The sequence below is a fragment of the Neophocaena asiaeorientalis genome, unplaced genomic scaffold, assembly GCF_003031525.2.
Source record: "Neophocaena asiaeorientalis asiaeorientalis breed wild unplaced genomic scaffold, Neophocaena_asiaeorientalis_V1.1 scaffold356, whole genome shotgun sequence".
Lineage (NCBI taxonomy): Eukaryota > Metazoa > Chordata > Mammalia > Artiodactyla > Phocoenidae > Neophocaena > Neophocaena asiaeorientalis.
Genome location: NW_020172269.1, coordinates 108,965 through 126,281, shown reverse-complemented (window position 1 = coordinate 126,281; position 17,317 = coordinate 108,965). Strand labels below are relative to the sequence as shown.

At 57.3% G+C, this 17,317-nt stretch overlaps 1 protein-coding gene across 3 annotated transcripts; it reads left to right on the top strand.

The window, feature by feature from the left end:
• Positions 1-134: 134 nt before the first annotated feature.
• Positions 135-15,922, top strand: MTG1 (mitochondrial ribosome associated GTPase 1). 3 transcript variants are annotated; one of them, XM_024761959.1, is made up of 12 exons: positions 135-168; positions 476-730; positions 3,644-3,708; positions 6,130-6,234; positions 8,175-8,255; positions 8,786-8,842; positions 9,061-9,151; positions 10,400-10,461; positions 10,846-10,942; positions 11,245-11,326; positions 15,081-15,193; positions 15,434-15,922. In XM_024761959.1, exons 1-12 carry the CDS (start codon positions 150-152, stop codon positions 15,565-15,567), a joined length of 1,161 nt encoding a protein of 386 aa, XP_024617727.1. In that variant the 5' UTR covers positions 135-149; the 3' UTR covers positions 15,568-15,922. The 3 variants fall into 3 exon arrangements, with proteins under 3 accessions (XP_024617727.1, XP_024617734.1, XP_024617743.1); XM_024761966.1 differs by lacking the exons at positions 135-168; positions 476-730 and adding an exon at positions 2,364-2,598; XM_024761975.1 differs by lacking the exons at positions 135-168; positions 476-730 and adding an exon at positions 3,066-3,084.
• The last annotated feature ends 1,395 nt before the right edge of the window (positions 15,923-17,317 follow it).

Sequence of the window (17,317 nt, the reverse complement as noted above, 5' to 3'; positions counted from 1 at the left end):
CCGGTCACTGCAGGGCCCTGTGCCCCCAGCACGTGGCCCGCCTACCCCGGCCACCCTGGACCCTGGGTGTGTTCACGGGTGTCTGAATTCTCGTTGCTGGTGGCAGCAGAGCCAGTGGATCTCCCCGTTGTTCAGGCACTGGCTGCCCTATGGTCTGGGCGAGGGCCAGTGAGTGTGAGACAGGAGTGCGCGGGGGAGGGGGCGCCCTTTTCTGACCCGAGGGCCCAGGGCTTTCTGGAGGAGGTGAACAGTGAGGCCTGAAGGGTGCAGAGGAGTGGGTGCCCTGGGCGGCATTGCTGTGAGCGTGTGAGGGTGCGCTGGGCGGCGCTGGGGTGAGCGTGTGAGGGTGCCCTGGGTGGCGCTGGGGTGAGCGTGTCAGGGTCTCCTGGGCAGTGATTGGGTAGATGGTGGGGAGTGTGTCAGGGGCCTGGGTGCTGTGCTCAGACCCTCCCATCTTCCCTCACTGCATCCTCAGAGCCCCAGGGAATGGGCTGCACGGCCCCCATCTCACAACTGAGGAAAGGACAGAAGCCTCAGGTGAGGGTGGCAATGGCCAGTCTCATGGCTGCCACGGCAGAGCTTGGGCATCTTTCCAGGACCGTCCCGGGAAGGCGGTGCAGCTGGAGGCTAGCCTGTACAGGAAGGTGCAGGAGCTGCAGAGGCCGGGACTCCATGTGGCAGGCACGGGGCCCACCGGCCTGGCGCCCACCGGCCTGGCACCCACCTCGAGGTCAGTGGCTCCTGACCCTCCTCAGACCTTGGGCTGCAGGGTGTGTCCTGCTTCGGGTTGGGGCCCTGGCTCCCTGGAGGAATATATGCATGCCTGGAGAACTGCCTCTGGGCTTCTCTTCAGCCCCAAGTGGCCAGGCTCTGGGCTGTGGTGCCAGACACGCCCTCCATCCTCCATCCTGGCACCTTCTTATCGACTTCTCATCTTGGGTCAAATCGCCGTCCCAGGGACCTTCCCTCTGCCCCCAGAGGTCTGTCTGTGTGTCCACTGCTTTGTGTCCCTGGAGTTGTCTCACTTGGGGCACCTGCCTGTCAGACAGCTGTGAGAGAAATCTGGGCTTCAGGAGGGTTTTTATTTTCGTTCTTTGGTCCTAGGGCCATGGAAGAACACAGCGTGCATCAGGCACAGAGTTCTGTGTTGTTGATGTCTCAGGTTTCATGAGTCTGGGTGCAGGACTCAGACTGTCTGGGCTGGCTCAGGAGGGGTGCTGGGAGGCCTGGCAGGAGGCCCAGATGGTCTCAGTCAGCCACCTGGAGGGCTTGTCTCAGCCCCAGGAACCATTAGCTCTGAGTATTAGGAGGTTTAAGGCCATCAAGATGACAGTAATGATATCTCTGTGCTGAGAATCTGAGCATCTTTGGAGTTTTAGGAGCTTCTTTAAAAAATTCCATTAGGGCTTCCCTGGTGGCGCAGTGATTAAGAATCCGCCTGCCAATGCTGGGGACACGGGTTCGAGCCCTGGTCCGGGAAGATCCCACATGCCACAGAGCAACTAAGTCCGTGTGCCACAACTATTGAGCCTGCCCTCTAGAGCCCATGAGCCACAACTACTGAGCCCATGTGCCACAACTACTGAAGCCCACATGCCTAGAGCCCGTGCTCCACAACAAGAGAAGCCACTGCAGTGAGAGGCCCGTGCACCGCAATGAAGCGTAGCCCCCGCTCGCCGCAACTAGAGAAAGCCCATGTGCAGCAACGAAGACCCCACGCAGACAAAAAAAAATAAAATAAAAAATTACATTATTGTCATACTCTTGTAACTCGAAGTGCAGTCAGTAGTTACTCAGACTTGAGATATAAAGTTAAAATCTGGTGGCCTAGTGGTTAGGACTCTGGGCTCCCACTGCCATGACCCAGGTTCAACCCCTGGTTGCACAACTCAGATCCTGCAAGCCATGCTGCGCCGCCAAAAAAAAAAGTTAAAATCTGACTACATTTATACAGAGTATTGGAACAGTGAAGGGAATTTTGAGGCTGTTTGTACTAATAGGTTTAATTTAGCAGAACTGCAGTCAGTTTTTGCAAAGAGTTTGTTTGTTACATTAAAATCCAGAGTACTTAGAAAAGGATGTTACACTTGTAAGTTAAATGTTAAATATCTGAAAAATTTTGACCAAGTTTGTAAAAAGGGACCAAACTGACAGCGGACTGCTAAATTTTGTTACTTATGCTCAGGATACGCTTAGGAAGAACCAGGATTTTTTAATTTAATGAATTACTAAACCCTGGACCCGGATAACCCCCGGGACTGCGTGGGTCCGCCCCTGGCTCGGAGCCACGCCCCTGGCTCATAGCCCCGCCCACGGGCCCCCGCCCCCTCTCGGGGTCCGCCGCTAGAGGCAGAGTCGTTCGCGCACGCGCGGGCCGCGCTGCGGAAGCTTGGAGCGTCGGAACCCTTGTGTGGGTCGCGGGCCCGGCGGAGAAGTCCGTTGATGGAGCGGTCCGCGGCGCTGCGCGGAGCTCGGGACGCGGCGCCATGAGGCTCACCACGCGCGCGCTGTGCGGCGCCGCCCGGGCCGCCTGGCGGGAGAGCTTCCCCCTAGACGGTCGCGACGTGGCGCGCTGGTTCCCGGGCCACATGGCCAAGGGTGAGGTCTGGCGAGACGCGGCGGGGCCCACGCTGTTTACCCGGCTCTTCGCGGGTCGCCCGCGAGCGCGGAGGGCGGGGGTCGCAAGGCCCTTCTGCCACTCGGCTCCTGAAGCCTCAGTATACACATCTGCTTTGGAAAAGATAAATTCCTGACGTTACTTTGGAGACTAGATGAAGTAGGGGTAGGAAAGCACTTTACAAGTTGTATTCAGCTATTCAGTCACCTCAAAACCTTTGAGACGTAGATCGAGTTTGTTGTCTTCCGCCCAAACCTCTCTGGGAGTTTCTTACCGTTTATTTGTCAAAGTTTGGTCCCAAGAAGACATGTAGGGCGGGTCCAGCCCTTCCCCGTGTGACGGATTGCCACGCTCCCCCTGCTCCCGCCCCCATTTGGCGCCTGCTCTGCCAGGCTCGGTGACGGATGCTCCGCGCGTCGGTGCTCGGGAGGGACGGGGCGCCCGCGGGGGGCGGCATGTGGGCTGAGGTGAGATGTCTGAGGATGTGCATAAATGACAGGGCTTGGCTGTGGGAGGGGAGGCTGAGGGGCGGTGTCACTGCTGAGCCGCAGAAGAGGAGCCTTGTTGTGTTCCTAGTGCGGAGTGAGTTCAGTGCCTTGTGTGTGCGTCGTCCAGGGTGAGTGGCTGAGGTTGGTACCTACACCATCGTCATCTCCACACAGTATTGAGGGCCCCATGAGTCAGTTAGTCAGTGTTTCTCTGCTTTATAGGTAAAGACCCACAGAGGTTAAATATTCCACCTAGAGTCGCCCACTTGTGGAAGTGGTGTAGACGGATGGGCTCTGACCTCACCCTGTGATGTGCAGGTGTCCCTCAGGCAGGGACCCGAACTTTCTCTCCTCAGCCGCCAGGGTTGGATTTGAAGGAGACACAGTTATGGTTTAGTAGAGCGCTGCGCTCAGATGTATTCATTTTAGGTTGTTTATGATGGTGTGTCATTCTTGACAGTCCAACTTAAATCTTCTACCTCTCTTAAAAGGCCACGGACCCCTCTCTTCCCTTAAGCATCCTTCTTCTGTTTTCCAGGGCTGAAGAAGATGCAGAGCAGCCTAAAGCTGGTGGACTGTATCATCGAGGTCCATGATGCCCGGATATCCTTTGGTGCTTGTGACATTGTGACTTATAATAAGCAACACGTATTTGGTCTGTGTCCTGGTTCTGGCACAGAGCTCCTGAAAGTCTTGGAATTTCCTAAGTGAGGAGCTCGGTAAGGTGTCTTTTGTTATGTTAATGAGGTGATTTTGGAAAAGACCCTAAGTCACCTAAGGTGGGGAGCTGGTTGCTGGGGGAACCAACCTTGATATGGGAGCCTTAGAACTTTCAGTCCTACCCTCTGACCTTACGGAAAGGAGAGGGGCTGGAGATTGAGTTCAGTCACCCAAGGCCAGTGATTCATTCTGTCCTGCCTGTGTAATGAAGCCGCTGTAAAAACCCAAAAGGTTGAGGGGTGGGCTGGGGACAGCTTCTGGGTTGGTGAGGTGTCGAGATGCAGGCATAGTGGCATATAGAGGGAATGGAAGCTCCGGGTCCCTTCCCAGTCCCTCGCCCTATACATGTTTTCCATCTGGCTATTCCAGAGTTAGGTCTTCTTATAATAAGCCTGATCTAGTAAGTAAAATGTTTCTCTTAATTCTTTGAGCCGGTCTGGCAGACTGATGTTGCTAGGACCCAAGGAGGGGGTCGTGGGAACCCTCCTTCCATAGCCCGTTGGTCAGACAGCATGTTGGTTGTCACCAGGTGACAACCTCGACTTGCAGTTGGTGTCTGAAGTGGGGGGTGGTAGCAGTCCTGAGCCCTTAACCTGTGGGGTCTGATGTCATCTCCAGGTAGATAGTGGCAGAACTGAGTTAAATACTAGGACCCAGCTGGTGGTGGTGGAGGATTGCTTGGTGGTGAGGGACGTCCCCCAGCCCCATTGGCATTGGGTGCAGAACTGTAGTGCAGGGGAGACCCTCCTGAGTCAAGCAGGAGGCGTTCCTGGCTTGTTACCTTGTTTCCGTGTACCTCCTCTGGTCCCTGCTCTGGTCCAGTCAGCACCACAGTGGTCAGCGGCGTCACCTGTCATAATTATTGGCATTTGAAGCGGTGGTTCTCAGTCCTCGTTCCGCACGAGAATTCCCCCAGGAGGCTTTTGAAAATACCGATATCTGGGCCCCTTTACAGGCCAGTGAACCAGAATCTCTGTGGGGCCCAGAAAGCTCCCCTTTGATACGCAGGTGGCATCGTTTCTCTCAGACCTCTGCCTGGCACGCCCAGGCCTTCCAACCCAGTCCAGGTGGGATATAAAACCTCCATTAAAACGTTCCTGCCAACCAGACTTTTCCCGCTGTACTTGAGGCGTGGATTGGCAAGATGTAACCATCTCGCTCAGTATACTTTTCAGAGCCTGCTTTTGTTGTACTTATCTGAGCTGTGTTTAGATTTTCCTTGTATGGCGAAGGTGTTGGCTTGAGAGTCATTGCCATCTCTAGGGTGGAGGGCGAGGGACTGTTTTCTCTGTTTCAAAGGCCTGTGGGAATTTCTCTACTGTAGGCTAAATGTATCAGTTCGTACAATACCTCATGCCAGTCAGAAGGGCTTACTGGCAGTTATATGTCTGATTATTGAAAAACAATGAAACCTGCCCTTACTGCTCCGTGTGCTGTGATGAGAAGCCACCTCTGCTCCTTTAGTCTCTAGACGTTCTGATTTCTCCTCCAGGTCGGCGCCGTGAGGGAGTCTGGAGGCTTTCAGCGTTATGAATTAGCACAGGCTTGGTTAACCTCTGAGGGAAGAGGGCTGTTTACGGGAAGTCCCTTTGTTGTGTGGGTGAGGACACAGCACTTGACTGGGTGCCTAGACCCAGGGCACGTTGAGGCCTTGGCCTCGTAGTAGACAAGCACCAGGTAGGGGCCGAGTGCTCATGAGATGAAGACACAGACAGACCTCCCTCCTGCCTGGGTCCGTGTCACAGGAGGTGGCACTTGGCAGTGAGCGCCAAGGGCCCCTGGCTGAGGGAAAGAGGGCCTGCCCATGGCAGTAAGGAGGCAGGCTCACTGGAGGTCTTCGTGGGAACTCCAGAGGGTGGCGGCGGTGGTCTGGCATGTACTAGGTAGGACTCTGTGGGAGGGACTTTTTTTGAGCCATCAGATCATTTTGGCAACTGAACAATGGCCTAGTCGTAAAACCTTCCAGTGAGCTTTGTTTTTTGTTTTTGCCACCGTTGTTCCTGTTTGAGAAGACACTTGAGAGCCACCGCCCTGTCTGTGCTCTGCCTCTTGTCCACAGGAAGTGGCGAGGGGCCTGCAGTGGCTCCGTGGCCCTGGCGGGGCAGGCACGATGGGGGGTTGGTCTTGGTGGGAGGCTGGGAGGCTGGGCTGGCCCGAGCTCGCTTGCTCCCAGACCGGGCTTCCTCTGCCCTGTGCCTTCTGAAGGTTTCCTTTCGAAGGTGGTCCAGTCTGCGTAACAAGACAAGGCAAAGTACATTAATTGGCTGGTAAAGCTTTGAAGGAATTTTGCCTTAATTTTGCCACATCCCACTTTCAGGCCGAAACCCTCTGTTTCAGGAGACCCTTGGGCTTAAGCCTCACTTGCTCATCCTCAACAAGATGGACCTGGCGGATATGAAGGAGCAGCAGGTAATGCCCTGCAGGGCCTTCAGCGTGAGCGCCCCTGAGTCGGACCGGATCACTGGGCGGACGTGGTGTCAGGCCGCCCGGGCCTGCTGGCTTTAGGAAACTACCCTTTGTTTAACTCATGATCCAAGTGATCGAAGCGTGTGCCTCCTGTAGCAGGTGGCCGGGAGGTGCGGCTGGGCCGGAGCCGAGCGCCCCCCGTGGCGGCTGCTGGACCCGCGAGGCTGTGAGCACGTGGGTCGTAGTTGCTGCTGTGAGGCCGACGTCCGCGTTTTATTTCACTTTCATTTGCTGACGTTTCTGTTGCCTCATGAGGTGAGTGGCCGTCCCCAGGACAGCGCTGGCCTGGAGGCCTCCTGGTGGCTGCATTCGCCCCTGCTGTCCTCTCTGGCCAGCCCCATGGCTTCCCAGACCCCTGGCTGACCTGTGGGCTGCCTGCTGCCCACCGAGTGATCTGGAAGCTGGAGGGTGGGTGGCCCAAAGCAGCTAGGGGATTTCCCTGAGCCCTGCGGGATGGGGATACAGTGAGCAGGCCGGGGGTATGTTTCGCCTTGTCCCTGAGTAAGAGAAACGTGAAGATTCAGGAACTGTTACTTGTGAAGTGTTCTTCTGTGCTTTTCTTGCTGTTACCAAATCCTTTGTAAAGAGTAGGTGTCAGGATCTTGAAATCAAGCCAGTTTTTGTCTTTTGTGGAGCTTTTCCTTTCACAGCAGCAGGAACGCGTCCCTGGTTTCCTAGTTGGCTGTGGTACTTGAGTTATTTCAACCCCTGCCACAGGCCTGTAGCGCCCGGTTTCCAGGGAAACGCAAGTGCTGAAACCACAGGGTGCTTCGTTCATTGAGAACCCCAGCGGAAGACGTCGCCCATCAGGACCCGGCCCCTGCCGTGCGGGCTGCGCGTCTGCTCACTGAAATCCCTCCTGCCGAGCGCGCTCCGCTCTGAGAACAGAACCCCACGGGTTTCACTGCAGGGGCAGTTGTAGTTACTGGTGATCACAAGTTTTCAGCTGCTTTGCTTCGCTGAGACTTGGGTCGTATCACCCTTCAGTTGTTCCTGCTCCAAAATGCTGATTTTTGTGGAGTGACGGGCACACTAGGTGGCCTGACAAGGGGACACGGGGGTAGGGGGGGTCTCACCCGTGGGAGGCGGCTGGGGTGTTTGCCCCTCCTCTCAGGTGCTGCGGCCAAGGGCTTGGGGAGGAGAGGAGAGGAGAAGCCCCCAGGGTGGCCCCTCTGTGTCTGCCTCTGTGGAGTGGGTGGCAGCGTCCCGTGCAAATTTGTACACTTGAAGCACAGCTTCACATGTGTCTTTGTGATGGCCTGACCTTAATCTGCGTCCTCATAACAAATAACATAAATGAGTAGAACTAAATGAATTAGTGAACGATTTCTTTGTTCCTTTAAGTAAATCAGTAGCTGATCAAACAGTGCAATACTGGTTGTAAAAATATCAGTCATGCGCTGATTTTGCTTCATGTTATGGCCAGTAAGTTCATGTTAACCTGAGTTTACTTTGGGGCTTTTAAAGTATTCCTTGTACTTTGTAATCGGATGGGGTTCAGAGCTTAGTTTCAGTGGAGCTTGTTGTGCGGAAGCTCATTAGGAGGAGTGGGAGTGGTGGTGCGACCAGAGACCAGCGCTGAGCAGTTCCAGTGCTGGGAGTGACTTGGAATGACCTGGTGTGGCCTCCTCTCCCTGTGTCCTCACATGGAGCCAGCCGCCCAGGGCCACCCCGGGGCCAGGCTGCCCTCCTTGGACGTCTCCTCAGGCAGCCTGTCCCTGGTGCTGCATTGCCCCTCGCGCTGCCCGGTGGGCCCAGCCTCCTCCCTGAGTCCCCGGCCGCTACGGCTCTGGGCTGGTGAGCAGATCTTGGGCTTTAGCGTATGACACCGCCCATGTCTTCATTTAGTGTTTAAAATGGAAGTTTCGTCTTGTCTCTTTCAGAAAATTATACAACACTTAGAAGGAGAAGGCCTAAAAAATGTCATTTTTACCAACTGTGTGAAGGATGAAAATATCAAGCAGGTGGGTTTTTTTTCTGTTTTGTGCTCTAATGCTTCTGCTTAAATACGTTAAAGAAATGCCACGAATTAGGTTGTGCTTCCGTAAGAAGCACAGTGTCGGAGACGACCCGTAATTGCTTGGGTTCTAGGCACGCTCATCTCCCGGTGCCGAGGGCAGCGCGGGCCTGACGGCTGATGGTGGGAAGGGAGCAGAGTCAGCCTGTGAGACACGTTCCGGGGTCATAAGGTGGAAGGGCCTGTGGAGAGTCTAGTGCCTGTTTTCCCAGTTGTATTTGAGAATTTCACCGGCTGACGTGCATCTTGTTAGCAGGTGCTGGCAGTCACAGCCGTCGCCCCATGGGGTCTGTCCTGGTTCCTGGTGGAGGGACGAGGTGGGGCACAGGCGACCCCCACCCCCGCCTGCCGTAGCGCAGCCTGAACCTTGATGTGTTTGGACCTGAGCTGTCCGGTGCTGGGCGCTGGAGTGTCCACCTCCAGAAGCTAAGGGTGGCCAGTTCCCCCAAGAAAGTACCTATGGTCTGTTTCTTGCAGATAATCCCCAAGGTCACGGAGTTGGTTGGGAGCAGCTACCGCTATCACCGAGGAGAGGTTGGTGGTGGGCCAGTGCCAGCTGTGGGACGTCCCTCCCGCTGGGGAGCCCCAGACCCAGCTGCTGAGCACAGCCTGGGGAGCCCCCTGTCCTCCGGGTCTCAGTAGGTGGGTGGGCAGGGCCAGTGCAGCGACTGTCCTTCCTGTTAAGCTGGCCTGGGCGTGTGTGGGTCTGGGGGTTCTGGCTGGGACGCTGATCCCTGCTCTCGCGCCTGCAGAACCTGGAGTACTGCATCATGGTGATTGGGGTCCCCAATGTGGGCAAGTCGTCGCTCATCAACTCCCTGCGGAGGCAGCACCTCAGGAAAGGTAGTTCCCCGGGGCAGGCTCTGGTTCTCGTGCTGGGACGAACTTCAGAGCCCGAGACCCCAGCTCGTCAGGGGGTCTTTTCCCACCAGGAGGAGGTGACAGCCTGGCATGCAGTCAGCTGGTGAGACACAGTCATTCCCTTATACATTTTATACTTCATTCGCGTTCTCTCTTCAAAACTAAATGCTTAATTATAGTGTTTAGTATATGCGATGACTTTTCTAAACGTTGGTAATCTCGTCCTTTCTTTTATCTGTCTCTGACCCGCTGTGCTCAAGGTGTGTAGGAAACGTGGGGTGAGACGTCAGGCCGGGACCTGGGAAGGGGGGGCCCCAGACCTGTGTCCTTGTCCCACGCCTCTCAACTTTTGAGACCAAGTCTGCATGAGCGTGTCCTTCGGGAACCACCCCAAAGCCCGAACAGTGCCAGACCGTCATCTCGGGCTGTTTCGCTGCCAACTGGAAAGCTGTTATAGTCAGCTGTTGTTTTGTTTATTTTTCTTTAGTTGTGGCTTTAAAAAACATCATTGGCATTAAGTACGTTAAGTGCTGTGCAACCATCACACCACCTATTTCCAGATTTTTCCACCGTCTCAAGCGAAAACTCTAGACATAAATGGTAACCGCCCTCCTGAGCTCCTGGGAACCTCTGGTCTACTTTCTGTCGTGTGGATTTGACAGCTCCGGTGTCACATAACTGGAATCACAGGATTTGACCTGTGTCAGGCTTATTTCATGGAGCCTAACTCTACAGGGTCCATCCGTGTTGTAGCGCGATTCATAATTTCCTTCCTTTTTCGGGCTGAATAATACTCTGTGGTGTGGACGGACCACATTTCGTTTATCCATCCGTGTGCCGACGGATGCATGTGTCCCTTTGTTCTTGTGTTGATTCAGCAGAGGGTGCAGAAACTGCTTGGGACACACCCTGAGCTGGGCCCCAGGGCAGCCAGTGTTCAGAGCACAGGCGGCCTCTTGGTCAGGAGTGGCCCCACCGACAGGCTCTTCTGGGTGGTGTGGGGGCAGATGCTTGGGACCCGGTCTTGCAGGGAGGAAGGTGATGGCGGCGGGCAGCTCCGGTCCAGACGTCACGGCCGTTGCTCAGCAGGTGCTGGGCCACTCTCAGGGCCGGGAGGCAGTTCTCTCCTGGTGTTAGGGGCCCTCCGGGTCTCCACGTGTGTCGTTGCTCATTCTGTAGGTTACCTGCCTGTGTGTTTAACAGACACTGACACCCTCTTTTATCCTGCAGGAAAAGCCACCAGGGTGGGCGGCGAGCCTGGGATCACCAGAGCTGTGATGTCCAGGATTCAGGTAGGGGCCCTTGGCCGCCGGGCCTCCACCGCCCCTTCCCTTTGCTCTGTCTGTCAAGCGCTGCCCCAGTCCTCACAGCAAGCCTGGGGGAGGGCACAGGTGCCACCGCGTCTCACAGGTGAGGGAAGCTGCCCGAGGGCACACAGGGTCAGGGCAGAGCCTGTCCTCCTGGGAGGAGGGCAGCTGCTGGGTTCCTGCTCTTATTCGTTCTCCACGTCACGCGGGAGTGGCATCCTGTGGGGTAGCTGAGAGCTGGTGGCAGTGACGCCACTGGCGGGCAGGCTCTGGGGCCTCCTCAAGCCTGTGGGGCCCAGCAGAGGGCCTGGCGGGAGGGGCTGCTTGAGGCTGCTCGAGCGGCTGACCGACTGCCCTCTGTGCCCACAGGTGTGTGAGCGGCCGCTGATGTTCCTGCTGGACACCCCCGGGGTGCTGGCTCCCCGGATCCAAAGCGTGGAGACAGGCCTGAAGCTGGCCTTGTGTGGTGAGCCAGCCCCCCACATTAGGCCCCCAGGCCCCCAGGCTGGGCGCCTCGTGCCAGCCTTGGCCTGGCTGCCACAGAGATGTCCAGAGCTGTGGTGCAGGACGTCTTGGGCAGCGTGTGTGGTCCTGGCTCACAGGTGACACACTCTGCACCCTCTGACCCCACCAGTCCTCCTGGCCTGCCCTGGAGGGGCGCCCTCCTCCTGTTTAACAGGTGGGGCGGGGCTGGTGGGGGCAGGCCAGGCCACGGCTTGGCCTCCTCAGCGGCACGTGTGTGCGCTCACCCTTGCTGCCCGTTCCCAGGAACCGTGCTGGACCACCTGGTGGGCGAGGAGACCCTGGCTGACTACCTTCTCTACACCCTCAACAAGCGCCAGCTCTTGGGGTGAGTGTGGGAAGGCGGGCCCTTTCTCTCCCATCCCAGACAAACGTGACTGAAAAAACAGCACCGTTAAAGTACTGTAGACAGACAGTGTGCAGTCCTTTAAAGTGTACAGTTTAATAGACGTGTGAAAGCGTTACACAGTCCAGAAGACCCCCCCAATTCTTATGCTGCTTTGTAGCCCCTCCTCCCCTCCCCTTCCTGCCTCATCTGCTTCCCATCACCTAGAATCTCACGAGTGGAGCCACATGGTGCGGACTCCCTGCTCGGCCCCGTCGTCTCGGGATTCATCCGTGTTCTAACACTGGTCACCACTGGGAGGTTTCATTGTGCAGACATCTGGTCGGTTCGTTCTCGCTGCTGAGGACGGTGTGAGCGCTGGTGTCCCTTGGGGCCCCAGAGCTGTCCTTTATCACAGGGGTCCCCAACCCCCAGGGGACCCGGTACCAGTCTGTGGCCTGTTAGGAACCGGGCCGCACAGCGGGCGATGAGCGGCGCGTGAGCGAGTGAAGCTTCCTCTGCCGCTCCCCGTCGCTCCCCGTCGCTCCCCGTCGCTCGCGTTACCGCCTGAGCCACCCCATCTCCCCCACGACCCCGTCCGTGGAAAAACTGTCTTCCACGAAACCGGTCCCTGGTGCCAAAAAGGTTGGGGACCCGCTGCTTTATCACCTTGAGGACATCAGTCACAGGTTATCAACTGTCCCCAAAGCACCAGCTTTTGGTTTCATTGACTTTCTCTGTTCTCTTTCTTCTTGGATGCTGTTGGTTGATTGCTGTTCGGTCCCTGTTCCTTCCTTGTTTCCGTGTTCCTGACTCTCTTCCTGTTTGTGCTGCCCGTGGGGAGACGGGCTCTCCCACCACCGCCTGGGCTGCTCTCTTCCCCGCTGGCCTGGCAGCAGCTGCCTCATGAGTTTCCAGGCTCCGTTGTCGGGGGTGGAAAGCTTCAGGGGGTCATTGGGTTCTCCTGGTGGTTTGAGGACGTGACCCCCTTTATCCTTCAAGAGAGTGTCTGTGTGCTCATCCTTCCTGTCGCTTTACTTTGAGCTTGTGCGTCTTTACTTTTAAAATGTGTTTATCGGCTGCTTGTAGTTGGGCCTTGCTGTGTACCCAGTCTGACCGTCTCTGCTTTCATTTTGGGTAGACCATTTACATCTGATGTGATCACTGATGTTAGGTTTACACCTGTCATCTTGCCATTTGTCCCAACTATTCTTTGTTCTTTTTTTCCTCTCTCTCTCTGGCCTGTTTTATGATTCCCCTTTGTCAGCTTGTTACCTGTAACTTTGGAGGAGGTAGCTTTAGGGTTTGTAGAACATTTTTCGGGGGTGTTAATGCCGAGTGTGGTGTGAGGGCCTTTCCACTCTCCTCACCCTCACCTCTGGGCCGGTCTTGTCACACGTTTTGCTTTTATGTAGCAGACATGCTGCCGAGCTTTGTTTACACACAGATGTAAAGTGAAGACTCAATCTTGGCAGTTTACTCTGAGCCTCGCCAGTCACAGCTCCTCGTCTGTGTGTGGACCTGCCCTCCCTCTGGGGCCATCTTCCTGTCCGAGGGTTTCCTGTGACGCTCACAGTGATGCAGGTTGCTGTTTGTCTGAAGATGTGCTCATCTCACCTTAGTTTTTGAAGGGCGTTTGCCCTGCGTGTAGAATTCTAGATGGACGGATTTCCTCAGTCCCGCAGAGCGGCTGTTGTTCCTGATGAGAAGTCTGTCTGTCTGTCTTTGTTCTCTGTATTCATGACCCTCTGGCTACTGTTAAGATTTCTCTTTATCAAGTTTTTGAGCAATTTATGGCGCTGGGCCTTGGTGTGGTTTTCTTCATGTTTCTTGTGCTTTTCGTTCCTTGAGTTCTCGCATCTGTGGTTGTGTAGTTTGTGTCACATTCGGATGATCTCTGGCCATCCTTCCTCTCTCCCAGGACTCCACTACCCAGGCGCTGGCCGCAGGGGCTGCCGGCTCGGCAGTGCTGGCTCTCCAGTTCCCTCACCCTCTCTGCTGCAGAATCTGACCTGCTTTAATCCCCTGAGTGTGTGTTTCATAGTGCTTTCCTCTAGATATTCGATTTGGATCATTTTTTTTACTATCTTCTGTGTGTTTTCTTAACTTTGTAACCACAGGGAACGCAGTTCTAATAACTGATTCAGTGTCTGGGAATTCTAACATCTGGAGCAGTTTCAGGTAATTGGTTTTCTCCTTGTAATGGCTCTGTTTTCCTGCTGTGTGTACCTGACAGCTTTTGACGGGGGGCAGGCACGTGAATCGGACCTTTCTGGTGACAGGTGTCTTTATATTCCTGTTCTGGGACCGTTATTTGGAAACACTTTGGTCCTTTTGGGCCTTCCTTTTACGGTTTGTCAGGTGGGCCTGGAATAGTTCCCAGGGCGCCCCGCCCCCTCCCCAGCCTGTGGATCTTGGGTTCCGTCTGTCCCGGCTGCTCCTCTCCTGCCTCTTGGGTGGCTCTTCCTGGCCTCTGGCCTTGGGAAACTTGCTCTGCTGACCATCTGAGGGTGGCTGTCTGCCAGTTTCCCGAGCCCTCTCCCTGGGCAGCTCTGCCCTGTCTGACTCGCCTGCAGCCGGCAGCTGCCCTGGTCCCCAGCGCCGTCTCTCCGCTCCGGGCTCCCCGGGGCCCCTCCCTGCACTCCTCCTTCCCATGGCTACACTCTTTGTGGCCTGATGTCTGGGCCTTGAAAACCATTGTTGTGTGAAGTTTTGGTTGTTTCTTCCTTTTTTGTTATTCCAGGTGGCGAGTAGACCCAGTCCCTGTTAGCCCATTTGCATGGAAGTGGGATTTGACATATGTGGGTTTTTTTGGGTTTTGGTTTTTTTTGGCTGCACGTGGCTAAGCGTGTGGGATCTTGGTTCCCCAGTCAGGGATTGAACCCGTGCCCCCTGCACTGGAAGCACGGAGTCTTAACCACTGGACCGCCAGGGAAGTCCTGGAAGTAGAATTTGAGATGTTTTGCTTGATGTTCGAGGCATTCAGTTTGGACCTCCGCTGTCCTCGGTGTTTCTGGGAAGCGTGACAGCCGACTCCCTGCGGGTGGCAGGTCTTGGGCGTGTGTGGGTGGGAGTCTTCCTTGCCTTCGATCTCTTGGGGACAGAGGGTCCCGCGCAGCTGCTGCTCTGGGAAGTTTGATTTTGGACGCGCATTCCTCGGGGTTGTCGTTCCGAGATTGGCTCCGATGCTCACGTGGGGTCCAGGCGCGAGGCCTGAGGCCCGTCCAGCCTCCCCCACTCTGCAGCTGCAGTTCACATCGCAGCCCTGCCTGCCCGGCGGGCGGTGAGGGGGAGGGGCCAGCGCAGGTGCTGGTCCAGGGGTCCTGGCCCCGGGGCTCAGGGAGGCACGTGTCCGTGGAAGACGCTGGTCTCCTTTGGCCTCTCAGCCTCTGATGTGCCGCACCCGTCCCATGCTGGCTCTTCCCCCCAGGCCCAGAGCACGAGTCAGTGGGGAATACCGCCGTCCATCTCCGGCCAGCCGCCTAGAGGCACCAATGCAGCCTCGGCAGCAAACTGAGTGTGTGCCAGTGGCCGGGCTGCCATCGTGGGAGGCCAGCTCAGGGCCAGGGGATGACACCGCTGGGAGCAGCAGCCTTTCTGGCCGCCGCCCCAGGACCCCGGTGGGGGAGTGGGTCTCGGGCAGCTGGTCGTGGCCACGCGGAAGGCAGGTGTCGGTGAGGCCCCCAGGTCCACGTGGCGGTCACCCGCACCCACGAGGGGTCATTGGTGGAGCTGCTGACCATCGCCCTGTGTACAGGTACGTGCAGCACTATGGCCTGGGTGAGGCCTGCGACGACATTGCCAGTGTGCTAAAGCGTGTGGCTGTGAAGCTGAGGAAGACCCAGAAGGTGAAGGTGCTGACGGGCACTGGTGAGACCTGGTGGCCCCAGGCTGGGCTCCGGGGGCGGAGCTTCTGGGGGAGGGGCTCTCGGTCTGGGCTTGGGCTCGGGGCAGGGTGTGCGGGGGCGGCCCCACCCTCTTCCTGTGGCTTCTGGAGGCTCCAGCTTCCCAAATGTGCAGCGCAGGCGCCCACCTGAACGGGCCTGAGGTGGGTGGGCTAGAGCTCCCGAGTGGGGCTCCATCCTTACTGGGCCCTCCTGCTTTCCCCAGGTGACGTCAACGTTGTCCAGCCCAACTACCCTGCGGCCGCCCGAGACTTCCTGCGGGCCTTCCGCAGCGGGGTGCTGGGCCCCGTGATGCTGGACCGGGACCTCCTGCAGGGCCCCCCTGCGGCGGAGCCCTGACTAGTCCAGCAGGAGGGCCTCGCGGCTCCACGGCCAGGGGTGGGCGCCCAGGAGTCCCCTGTCCACAGGCTCCTTGCTGGTCACTGTATACTCCCCGGTCTCTGCTCTAGGAAGGAGGCCATGCCCTCCTGCTGCACAGCCCAGCCCCTGGTTACAGGGGACTGAGCCTGGGTGTGGACATTAGGGCAGTGGACGTCCCTGGGTGCCTGGCGGGGGGAGGAAACTCACTCATGTTCAGTATCTCCTAAATATTCTCTTGAGGAGAAGCTGGTGTCTTCTCAGAAGGAGCTGGAAGTGTAATCTGTAATTTTAAAATTAAAAGGCCGGTCTCTGTGGTTGGCCCTTTCGTTGTGCACCTGTGCAGCCCCTTGGGCCCCTCACCGAGGAAAAACGGAACGTGAACCACTTAGTACCCAAGGCTCTTGTGTAGGAGTCCCGACACGGAGTCCTGGGTCCTGCAATAAGAAACAGTCTCACTGGCAGCAGAGCGTTTATTTCACTACTAAAACGTGCACACACACACGGACAAGAGGTCCCAAGTAGCTGTGGCAGAACCCAAGGACCACCTGTCCCCTCGGTGGCCGGGGCCGCTCTGCTCACAGCCCAGCCGCACACAGGCTGGTGTGGTCAGCGGAGACCCTAGGCCTCCCCACCGCCTCCCAGCACCTTCCAGCTAATGAGACAGCAGGACTTTTTCCCGGAGGCGGTGCTCAGCATTGCTGTGGTCGCACCTGAAGGGGTGCAGGAACATGACCACGAGCTTGCATTCTGGAGAGGCCGGAGGGGGGAAGGGGTGGGGATGGGGTAGGCTGCACCTGGTCAGCAGCCCCGGCCCTTCCTGTAGGCGCCCCTCTAGGTCCTGCCGCCCCGTGTGGCTGCCCCACACCCAGCACACCTGCCAAGTCTCCTGAGACACCCCCCAGCCTCCTGCCGGAACCCTGACCCATAGGGGTGGGAAGCATTCAGAGACTCGCAGCGTGCCAGATGCCAGATGCCGCTGGAGTCGGGCTGGTGTGTGGAAAAGCTTGACGAGAGTGGTGTTTCCATCACGTCCCGAGTGTGCTGGCGGCTCACGCTACAGAGGCGCGTGAAGGTCTGGGCCAGTCACAGTCCAGGTCCGGGTGGGTCTCTGAGGCTGAGCACAGCCTGGCCGGGCCCATCAGGGAGAACTGAGTCAACCAGGGGGCCGCCCTGATGGGTCCCCCTGTTCAAGATTTTAAAACGGTCACGCTGCCTCTGAGGCCCCAGCCAGGGCTTGGCCACGACCTGTTGGTCTTTGGGAGCATCGAGCTTGGTTTGGGAGGACAGAGCACATCTGGGCGCCGCACCCAAGAATGCTGGCAGTGTGGACACAGGAGGCTGCAGGGAGCTGCGTCCTGCAGCGGAGCGCCTGGGTCTTTGGAGGAAAGTGCTTGGTCCAGGTCTCGCGGATAATCTGGAGACCTTCACTGTAACCAGAGCTGAGTGCCATCTGTGGGAGAGCAGAGGTGGCACGGCTCCTGGGAGATGCTGGTCTTGGCACTGGCGTCCATCAGCCGAGTCCAAAGGTCCTGCAGCCCCGGGGCGGGCGAGGGCAGATTCTGGAGGCAGCCCAGGGGCGGGCGAGGGCAGATTCTGGAGGCAGCCCTGCCGGGGAGCTCCTGCTGAGCACAGGAGAGCCTGAGCCGGAAGCCAGACCCGGAGCCGTCCTTCTGAGGAACAAGAGGCTGTTCAAGCCAGAGCACATGTGAAAGAGCTGGGGCCCCGGGCT